Source organism: Mya arenaria, chromosome 9, assembly GCF_026914265.1.
Source record: "Mya arenaria isolate MELC-2E11 chromosome 9, ASM2691426v1".
In the NCBI taxonomy this organism is placed as follows: domain Eukaryota; kingdom Metazoa; phylum Mollusca; class Bivalvia; order Myida; family Myidae; genus Mya; species Mya arenaria.
In genome coordinates, this window is record NC_069130.1 from 59,281,145 (window position 1) to 59,293,131 (window position 11,987).

General features: G+C 36.3%; 1 protein-coding gene across 1 annotated transcript; it reads right to left on the bottom strand.

The window, feature by feature from the left end:
- Positions 1–8,786: 8,786 nt before the first annotated feature.
- LOC128246218 (sodium-coupled monocarboxylate transporter 1-like) lies at positions 8,787–10,427 on the bottom strand. Its single transcript, XM_052964410.1, has one exon. The coding sequence runs from the start codon at positions 10,425–10,427 to the stop codon at positions 8,787–8,789; it is 1,641 nt and encodes a 546-aa protein (XP_052820370.1).
- Positions 10,428–11,987: the final 1,560 nt, after the last annotated feature.

Genomic DNA, 11,987 nt, shown 5'->3' on the forward strand with positions numbered 1-11,987 from the left:
AAAGCATTTCTTTTGCGTCCCCGTCTGTGCATGCAGTTATGAAGCTGGTTTTGAATGTGCATATAGTGTCTAATGGATGTCCACCGTATCTCAAACAATGTTTTAGCTTCCTCCATCTGTCCATTTCTCCTCTCACAAGCTTATAATTATTTCTTGCGCCATTGAAACCTGCCATTCCATTCGATGAATAATCGAAGACAAATGATATCGTCTGTATTGTGTCCTTAACATTACGTACTAGTGGTTCGTTGCTGGCGTGAACAATACAGTGGTTTAGACTTGATGTCTTGCAGTGAGTATAGCCCGCATTTAAGACTATCTATTATACACGGGCCTGCACACCACGGTACTTCACACTCATATTCGTCGGGCCATCAAACCCCTGTCCTCTCATGCCCCCCCCCCCCCCCACCATCTGTACTATTTTGAAGCATTAAGGAAGTGTTACGAGATCTTTATTATGTTTAATACGTCAATATATATGGATAATTTTCTTAAAAACATGGCAATTTATTTACCCTTATTGATTTTTTAATAGAATATGTGCTCTGTAAGTTATATACATAGTATATTTCAAAAGTGGTGTAGCTACGAGTGAATTTATTTTTGTGTGTTCAGGAGCCGAAATATATGGAAATTTACACTGGCACAAAAACTTCTTTGTACTGATTTCTTTCCTAAAAGAGGTATGAAAATAGAGAATATTATATATTATATTTTATTAAAACACGAACAATGAAACAGTGCAATATCTTTTTATACCTCTTATAAATCTTTATATTTACACCTCAACTTCCACTCCTTAAATGAACTGCCTTTCGGCAATTGCGTTTATCAATCGATGAACGCAACATCTTCGGATATGTTCGGATCGCAATTCATCGCATAACAATATGCATGAAAACTACTGACCTTGTTATTGTTTATATTGTGTCAGCAGGTCCCGTAAAATATAAATCAACGGGGAATTGCGGTGTTAATGACATCAACCCTGTAATTCATTCCTTAATTGAAAGCATATACTAAATGAGGTTAAATCTGATGTATGATAGTGTAAATTGGGTAAATCGTAAGTCATTGTGCCATTTGTGACCTTCGTGTAATTATTTATTGTACTTCCTTATCACCTGTCTCCAACGTGACTTAGATGAAATAAAATGCCTCATGCATAAGCACTGTTTTATGTTAATGCCATATGCATAATCACTGTTCTATGATAATGCCACATGCATAAGCACTGTTCTATGTTAATGTCACATGCATAAGCACTGTTCTATGTTGATGTCACATGCATAAGCACTGTTCTATGTTGATGTCACATGCATAAGCACTGTTCTATGTTGATGCCACTTGCATAAGCATTGTTCTATGTTAATGTCACATGCATAAGCACTGTTCTATGTTTATGCCACATGCATAAGCACTGTTCTATGTTGATGCCACATGCATAAGCACTGTTCTATGTTGATGTCACATGCATAAGCACTGTTCTATGTTTATGCCACATGCATAAGCACTGTTCTATGTTAATGCCACATGCATAAGCACTGTTCTATGTTAATGCCACATGCATAAGCACTGTTCTATGTTAATGCCACATGCATAAGCCCTGTTCTATGTTAATGCCACATGCATAAGCACTGTCCTATGTTAATGCCACATGCATAAGCACTGTCCTATGTTGATGTCACATGCATAAGCACTGTTCTATGTTAATGCCACATGCATAAGCACTGTTCTATGTTAATGCCACATGCATAAGCACTGTTTTTTGTTAATGCCACATGCATAAGCACTGTTCTTTGTTAATGCCACATGCATAAGCACTGTTCTATGTTAATGCCACATGCATAAGCACTGTTCTATGTTAATGCCACATGCATAAGCACTGTTCTATGTTAATGCCACATGCATAAGCACTGTTCTATGTTAATGCCACATGCATAAGCACTGTCCTATGTTAATGCCACATGCATAAGCACTGTTCTATGTTAATACCTAAGATAAAAAATACATTTTTAATACCCTCCCCTGAACATTTGGTCTGATGAACAATGCTCTGCCAATGAAGAAAGTTTTCATGCATTTTTAATATTAAAAAAGAACCATAGAAATATTCTGTGCACTTCCTGCGTGAATTGTTTATAAGAGATTTTGAATACAGGTTCAATAAGCCACATCTCCCGTGTGAAACAAAATACACGAATAAACATTTACAAATGACTTCCCTGTTTATATGATCAACGATCGTGCCGAATATTTTTAATTACTTCTACTATAATTCCGACTACAGAACACACGTGCAAACAACATGCTTCATTTCTTGTTCTTGTATTCTTGGAATTTGAGATCAGAAAATGCATTGTCATATTTAACACACTTAAATAAAAAACACACATTTACATGGGAATGGTCCAGAATGGACAAATGAGGCCTTGGCATCCATATACAACATAGGATATCACTGATTTAGTAATTTTTTTCCGGAGTTTTAAAAGTTAGCTAGATTAGTTTTCGTACTTATCGCACGCTAACATAACAATAATTGCTATGGCCTAATGCAATATCCATAAATGTATTCACTGGTATTTTTCCACTCACCAACTCTGAAGTACATGCATATTTAAGCCCGATATGTCTCATTTCGTTTTATCTTTATATATTTATTTATTGACATAGACCACGACCATGTAAGTGTATTTCCTGTGCATTTTGAGATGATTTTATGATTAACTTGATATATTTAAGAGTCTGATCAAGCTCAACAAAAGTATCATTAAATTTCGTCAAGTATTTTTTTCATCTCATAATATTTTCGCATACACTTAAACACTCCTGCACTCTTTAAAGAACAAAACGAAAAAAATACGCTAATTGTTTTACCAGCTTTCCAGGATAACAAAACACAACTGAAATAGCAATTAAACAAAACCTGATCATAGTTTAACTCAACAGCAGTAGAGCATTAGGTGAGATTAACTTGAAGTTATGTCGTAATTAGCCACAGCCTGTTCATTAAACATCGCAAAAACGTTTTGAAAATTAGTTACTTTGTTACGGTTTGTAGTTTCTTTACAGAGCAATGGAAAATTTTCATCGTATAAATTATTCCGTGATCTTTTCTTCTTAAACATCAACTATTACCGTTTCGATTTTCAACGGGAGTGTACTGGTCCTTAATTATCGGTGCGATGCAATTATTAAAAGATCCTGTCTGGTTTCGAACAAGAAACCTTTTAAAAAAAAAATTAGTTGATGGAAAATTTTCGCCATAAAATGTTAGTCTATACCGAACTGATTATATGTTAAGTGTCAGGCTTTTTCGCGAAACTTTAACACATGCACACATATTATGCTGACATGAACGATATATGGGATATAGCTTGTTGACTATGTAGATTTTAAAGATAAAATTTAATGAAAAGCCAAAAGTAAGTATATCTATGGCTTACGGTTTATATTCAAACAGCTTCATACATATATTTCTCTTTTCTATATTTGGATTTTTAAAAGTTCTGATATATTGGAGGTGGACCTAAAATCACTCTGAACACATAACTTATTTGGTATTGCAAATGGTAAGCAAATGTTTGCCATTTTCACAACAGTTATACAATGCCTACACTATTATGCTGCATTATATTGAAATCAAAGTGCTGAAAGCACTGATGGATTAGGGCTTCATTTAGGGGAATGTTGATAACCATGTTCTAAGCATTAAACAAATCGTTTCACATCACAAGGGGTCACTGTTTAATAGGCTAGCTTAAACTTTAGACTAAAACTGCTTGCAAGCTGCAAAGGAAATTTTAAAAGTGTGGGTAGAGGGAGGAGGGGGGGGGGGTAAAGTGTTTAATCAGATAAATTCATAGTTCTTTTGAAAATCTCAATGTCGTTCAATCAGACCTAAACAAATTAATTTACGTGGTTGGCGTATGTTAACCAAAGTACACATACTTCTTTAATTTGATTAAGTCATTTTATATCAAAGGTCTGTTATTTGCAGTTTCAGAGAAGATTTTCAATGATGTAATTATATCCTATATAGAAAACCTGTCACCTTTTTTTCAGGGGAGCTTTTAACCACAGGGCCATACTTTGGATAATATTTGTAAAAGACATCAATAAATGCAACAGTTGGCCATTCGTGCATTGTCCTCTGTCTCTGTCCTGATAGCTCACTATCTTAGTAGTTGCAAATGGTTGTAGGTTCATGATTCTCCTGGTCATTGGTCATACAGAAAGATGTTGAATGTAGAATCAAGAAGCTTTCATTTCAGGCACTCCGAATTGAATAAAACTGTAACATTTGGAGTGCCAAGAATTTGTAGGATTCCTAGGCAACATGTATCAGGTGTTGCAGTACATTTACTTTACCACAAATACTTTTACCCGTCCTTGTAAATCTAAAAAAGCTTTCATTTCGCAAAAGTAGTTCATATATTAAACTATAATAAGGTTGCTAAATCAGAGTTTGAATAATTCTAATATCTAGATTTGCCCTTAATTGCAGCAATTTAATGTCAAACTCATGATGTCAATTGAGCTGGTTAAGCAATACTACATTCCTTTTACTTGGTGTGGGGATTACTTTATTTACTTGAATAAACAAACAGTTCTTGCGTTGGAAAGTACAATGTATTAACAATGATACATGCACTTTTCTTGACCTGACTCCATCCAAGCCTTAAATCTTAGATCAACATGTACTTGGGGCTATGTGTTTTATAAATGAGAACTATAAATTATGTTCAATTTAGTGCCACTTATGATATATCATTCCGAATACAAAAACACTAGCATTTTCTTTAAAACCACTAGCATTAATATCCTATGTTATGATAAAACCATTGCTAAGGTGGTAATTTGAAAACACTAGAAATTTTATCTGGTAAGGGTTTGACATAGTCTTTCAAGACAGCTGGACTTGTTTTGCAGTTACTTTGAAAATCATCAAAAGCTAAACTGATCAAGACCGTAGCAAAAAAATCACAATACCAAAATGGATTTTAAAGACTTAAGAGATCATTCTCATATCACCTATACCATTAGTTTTTATCTACAAACTTAAGTCAACATAAAAATGTTTTACATTAATATTGCAATGAATAAAACATATTGCAATAACATACCAATCAAGCTTAAACATGAATTTTCAACATTTTCCAGATAAACAATAAATAATTTTACTTAATAATTTTCTCGATACTTACACAAGCTGGAAAATGGTCTCTTTTTGAATACTTTACATATTTCATGGCTTTCATCATTCAAACTAACATTTCGCTTGTTATTTCAATATTCACTGATTTTGTAAACATTCATAAATGATGGTTAAAATTAAGATTCATACTAATCATGCCTTCCAAAAACACCTGACTGACCAATTAGAATCAAATTTCGGCAGGGCTTATTGGTGGTTCAGTAAAATCAACCATGACCTCCCACAATCTGCACTGATCAACAGTAGTAAATGCATTGTTTCCATTGTTCTTATTTTCATAAAGTTAGAAAACAACTGCAGTGAATAAAATTTATTCCTTCTCACTGAGAGAGAGTTTAGAATGAACGAAGTCGACGGTTACATTTAGTGGGATATCAAATCCTACAAATGTATTCATCATTTTATGTAACCGTATTTAGTATAAATGTTAAAGTTTTGAAAGTCTAAAAAGTTTTAATTTTTGTATATTTTGTGCTTCATTTAATTTCATTCTTTGAAATTTGTTTTTCTTAGTGTTCAATCCCAAGCATACTTGTTCACATTCAAGTGCAAGAAAAGTCTCTAAATTATTATCTGAATAAATTTTTATATTAATGTTAGGTCACATAAAAGATAAACAATGTATTGTGCTTTTTAAAAATAACAGTTTTTCATCTGTTAAAAATTATTTCAAATGCTGTGCAGGAATAATTCAAGGGAATGTTTTTTTTTGTGATTTCTAGCATTTAAATTGTCTGAATCGCATGAAAATTTATAAATTACGTAAGGTACCGGGTATTCTCAAATTGGTCACACTTTTTGAACTTTGTACTGTCTTCCTTTCGTTTGTCTCAAATTTAATACAACATTAGCTTCACTTGTTGTTTATTAAAGGGACTGTACACGCAAGCTTATGCATCAGTCAATTGTAACCATGCAACCCCCCCCCCCCGGTCCAGGGAATAGCGGGGACTTTTACTTTCGGTTCAGCCAACCCAAGCTAAAATCCCCGCCCTGCAGGGATGATCTGTTGGCAAAGTCCCCACCAAATCCCCCCAGCACCCAAGGGACATTAGGTTAAGCCACATCCGCACTGTATTTTCCACGTAGACCCGATACTGCGGGGCCACCTGAAAGGTAAAAACACGGCCCATTTTCCCGGTTTACCCCCGGATGTGGGGGCCCTGGTTACAATTGACTGGTGCATACTGATCCATAGTAATCCAATCTCATGCCAAGACGATTTCTGGTCTGACATCGCCAGGTAAGTTATTATTAAGCATAAAAAAAAGCCTGGACAGCATTTGAGAAAGACTGTTGTGAGGTTAAACCTACATTACTTCACTATGCCACAACATTGGGTGATTACTGATTTTCATTCTTGGCTAGGAAACAAAAAGTGAGCACAAAGCGTCTTCAGAAAAAGAACTTTATGCACCAGTCAAATGTAACCACGCCCGCACCCCCCCCCCTCCTCCAGGTCTGGGGAATACTTTGACTTTCAGTCCAACCAATCCCCTATAAAATCCCTGCCCTACCCTGCGGGAACGAACTGGTGGTAAAATATCTGCCAAATAACCTCGCACCCCAAGGATCTTAGGTAAGGGTAATTCCCCGCTATATTTTGCGGGAAGACAAAACCACCGCAATCATCAGGCACTGCGAGGACACCTGAAAGGTGAAAATACTGCCCTTTTCCCTAGTATACCCCGAGGGGGGGTGGTAACAATTGACTGGTGCATGATAAGAGTAGAAATCAAAAGTGAGCAGGCAAATGGCGATGGTTTATCACACAATGTCATTGAACAAAATGTACTTACACTGAGAATGGCTCCAGGACATTTCTATGCACATAGGTAAACACTCATCATATTCATAAGCCAGATGCTGTGCGCATATTCATACATTTGGCTTCATTTAGAATGAAACTTCATAAATAAGTATGCGCATATTTGATATTTCTTTATCTCCATTTTGCAAAATTGAAATCACATGATTTTATCAAACGAACTTGTATTGCTTGAAATTCAACGTGTCAAATTAAACATGCTATCCACGGTAAGATGACAATAAATCCGTTTGATGGTGGTAATCATTCAATGGCGACTTTATTGATAAATTTCTTCAATATAACACGTATAAAATTCATATCATCAGCATCCGGAAGTAGTGATAACATGTACATGTGTGAATCATTCGGCCGGTCCGATCAGAGTAGATACGCGGCGTATGGTTTTTATTTTACATTAATAGTATTTAAACAATCAATACCAATCATGCTGTATTTCAAACATGTTGAGTGCCATGCAATGATTAGTTAAATAATAAACTTTGTATTTAAAAAGAAAATGTCACGGAAACATGCAAATTATGTCGAAAAAAAGAACAGCCCTGTTAATAAATTAATACCAACATTCTATACAAAGGATAACAATACTTTAAAAAAAAACAAAAAAACCCCAAATATCCTGGTTGTTTACTACTTAGACCGCACGCTTGATTCGGTTTACGGATCCACAAGACATTTCGAATGCTCGACGGGCACCGTGAATAGCTGATACTTGTCGGTTTTCGGATAAAAGAGAAAACGGCTACCAGTCTATCAATAAAGAGCTTTGAACGGAAAATGTCGATGCGTACTTTTCCAATATATTCATATTCTTATTGCATTTAATCTGACCGTATGCAAGAACATTCATGTAGTTAACCCGATTAACTCACTCGCTACGTACCCATTTCTTATGCTTCATTAAAAGAACATACAATTAGCTTGTCTTGTTAGGAGAACTATTGTTATTGGATGTTTTCATTGTAATCAGTTCTGTTACTACTTTGATTATTCAAATTCGCTAACGGCAATCCAATCAAAATACAGCGTATGAATACATTACGTCAGTGAACCCCCAGATGCGGCTTGAAAATGCAGACATCGCGGTTACGGCTATGAACTAGGCCACAAGTGCCTTAGTCCAAAAATATAACTTGGAGAACTGTCTTAAAATAAGTCCATTACATCTAAAAGCGGAATTGTTTCTGAAAATTTTCATTTACATATTGGATATTTATTGTATTCATTAAACATGAACAGAAAAGAACAAACAATTACACATAAGTATTTTAGTTATATACTGATTTTATACTGACATTTACACACACACTTTGTAAATACTATAATAAGTAAGAGCACTGCATACTTGTTCACATGATACAACACACGCACAGGCACACACACACACACACGCACACACGCACACACACACGCACACACACAGGCACACGCACGCACACAAACACACTTATAAATATATATAATTTCATATAGGTGCATTTAATCAGTTAAAAACATGCATTTAACCTGATTTGATAAAACATAATGGAAGAGGTCATTATCATACAAAACAAACTGACTAAGCAAGTCGGGTAGAAACCGAAACAGAGGAATCTAGGACGGTCTTGTATGTATTATGTGGTGTATTATTCTGTATATATCAATATTAATAATTCTGTTCTTTCGGCGGCAAAGCACTTACATAGTTGAGCATTTTCCAATGTCCATGAACCAGTCAATTCAGTCATTTGTATTCTAAATGTCATCGTTCATATTGAAAACGCTCTTTGTACCGTCATTCTTGCTAAGGAACTTCATTTCTTCATCAACACTAGTTCTTGGTCTATTTTCGTCACCATCGCAACCTCGTCCACAAAGTTCCCCTTTGATATGCTTGTCCCAGCTAAAAAGAGTCATAGGGTTCACATTTGTAGGTGGTGCGGTGAGTAAGGAAGCCACTATTCCAACAGCCATAGACAAAATGAACCCAATCATAGAAAACCATACATACGAAATGCTGTAAATGTGTTGGAAAAATGTTTTCATTTGTGGGCCACTTTGGTCAACTGTGAGCGTCGTATTTATAATCAAAGAAGTTGTTTCTGAGTTTGAAACGTTCAAATATTTGTAAGCCATTGTCGTTGTGACATTGCCGTCCCTGTAAATGTCACAGTTGTGTGTAGGTCCATAGGGAAGACTTTGGTCATCCTCAACACTAAAGAAGAGTTTTCCCATGTTCAACCACATAACTACTACCATTCCCACTATAGCGCCAGTTAGTAAGCCTTTTGTTGTAGATCTCTTGAACATCGGAGACAGTATAAAGATCATGCACATAGGACCGTCTACACAGGCAAAGATACTCTGGGAAATCGCTTGAATGGAACCAGGCAATACAGAAATGATGAAAGCAAGGCCCATGGCCACTGCTCCAAACACAAGTGTCATTATCTTAGAGATTTTCGTGCCGAATACTGGTTTAAGGTTCGGGTACCTGACTTTGATGACATCTTCATATGCAATAGCGGTAAGACTGCTGAGACATGAAGATAAAGTACTGAATGCTGCGCTGGAAAGTGCTGCTATGAAGAGGCCCGGAAGGCCAGGGTGGTTATTGAACAATTCCATGATAGTGAAAGGTATAATAGCGTTTACATTGTCAACAATTCCACCACCGTTGATATCACATCCTTTGGAATAATAGTAAGCATATATAACCCCGCCTTCCAAGACCGCCATAATCAGGATAAGGTTGTAAATTGGGCAACATATGAGGTACAGATTTCTTGCAGCCCGGACGTTTGGTGTTGAAAACACTCTCTGCATAGCCGCTTGACTGTAGCTATTATAAAGCCAGAATATTATACTGCCGAATGAGAGGTTCCAAAACGTGTATCGTATTCTTGGATCTGCGCTGAATTCTTTGAAACTGAAGCGGTCAGTTGAAATCACCACTCCCGGGCCGCCGGCGTCAATGGTTCCTTTAACAATGATAGCTACAAAACCTGTCACCATAATTACGAATTGGAAACAGTCTGTCCAAATCACAGCTCGGATTCCACCAATGGATGTGTATATGGCGGTTAACGTGATGTAGCCAATGATTGTGGCCCAGAATGGAATACCCATGACAACTTCCAGGGCAACGCTTGTTCCATACGTAACCGTTCCCATGTAGAAAAGGTAGTAGATCACGCCTATGATCATGGTGACATTGCGAAGAATGTTGTCGCCGTATCGAAGGTTTAGATACTCGTAAATACTCGTCAATTTCAGTGGATGAAAAACTGGCACAACAAAAAAAGCGGAGAATATGTTCGCTATACCTCCGCTTATCGCCATAAACAGATACATCATTCCGTAAACATAGCCTTCTGCCGGAAAGGCTAGTACCATAATGGATGACTGAAAGGTCACCACAAATGATAATGTCACTGGTATAGTTTTCGACTTACGTCCGGCAAGAAAATAGTCCTCAGTAGTGTCATGCTTTTTCCTTTTTTCCCAGAATCCGAAAAATACACCAATTCCAAAGGAAGCTATTATAGTTCCTATGAAAACAATGTAATCTCCGACAGCAAAAGCGGTCGTCATTTTTACACAAGTAGAAAATAATCACACCCAGCTATTGTGTTATCAAAAGAAAGTGTCGTTCTTCTGAGCTTGCCTAAGATGGCCGTGTTTTTATAATTGGAGAATTATCCCAATATCGTTCTGCTCAAATAATTATGATATTTAACACTGGCGGCTGTCAGTAGTGCAGTTACTGTATCAGTATAAGTAGGGCGACTTTGAATTTATTGCTAGATTTTCATCCCAACCCGCCCACTAATTTTTTTCGCCTCACCTTAATTTTTATTGACTCAAATACAAATGTTGAATAAGGGTGGTTGCGTATCAGCCCGGTACCGTCCGGGAACGGCATTTATTAATTCCTAGGATGTTGATGCATAACATTCACATGTTAAAAAGTAATAATTATTGCGCTCAGGAAAAACAAAGACAAATGTAAAATATAAATTTAATTTGGCCGAAATAATGGGCTGCTAGATTGTAAATGAAATTAACATAGATATAAAGTTTTGTCAAAAGCAGCCAAAAATCCTCAAAGCAAGGATACACTACATCAGAAAGCATAATAAAGTGAAAAAAAAACATAATATAATATTCAATATCCTTAAATAAAAGAGGGAAGAAAATGGGTAACTATGTAAGCAAAGATAAAATTGAGAACTTGTTCGACAAAAAGAAAGAAAAGAATCGGGCGGGAGGGAGGGAGAAAACACACGTCCGAACCGGATTAAAACTAGAGAACAAGTGAGAAAGGCGCCAAAATAAAGAAGGGCGGACAATTAAACATTCGGCGCTAAGAAAGAGTTCCCTCCCTTGATAATTATTAAATTTTCTCAAAATTAGTTAAATTGTTACAATCGTGTTCGTGGTTCATCTAGAAACACATGTATTTGGCCCCTTATGCAATATGAGCATGGACACATATTCGACGGTAAACCGGTCATTTAAGAAAAATAAAAATGAAATGTCATCCCCATACCCCGCCCTCAAAATTGATTGGCAAATTAAATCAATCATAGCAGTAAACAGATTGTCCTAGAGAATTTGGAGTGAAGAAAGTACATAAGGATTTTACGATGATTCAAACTCTGGAAAAAAAAATGGCTCTCCAGAGAATTTGCCCAGTGATTTACAGTTGTCCTGGAATACTCTACTGCCGACTTCTGAGGTAAAATGGTGTGTAATCAACATAAGCTTTCGATAGCCCAGTTTACCAGTGGCATGTAAGAGATGTAGAGTATTCGGTCTTGCAAGGATGTTAAGATTACATGTCCTCATTTTCTGGACTTATCGCCTCGACTGCTGGCTGGCGCAACTGACAACAACATACTGTTTTGTGTTCTTGAAGATGTACGTTGTACAAGTAAGATATCAATCAATCAA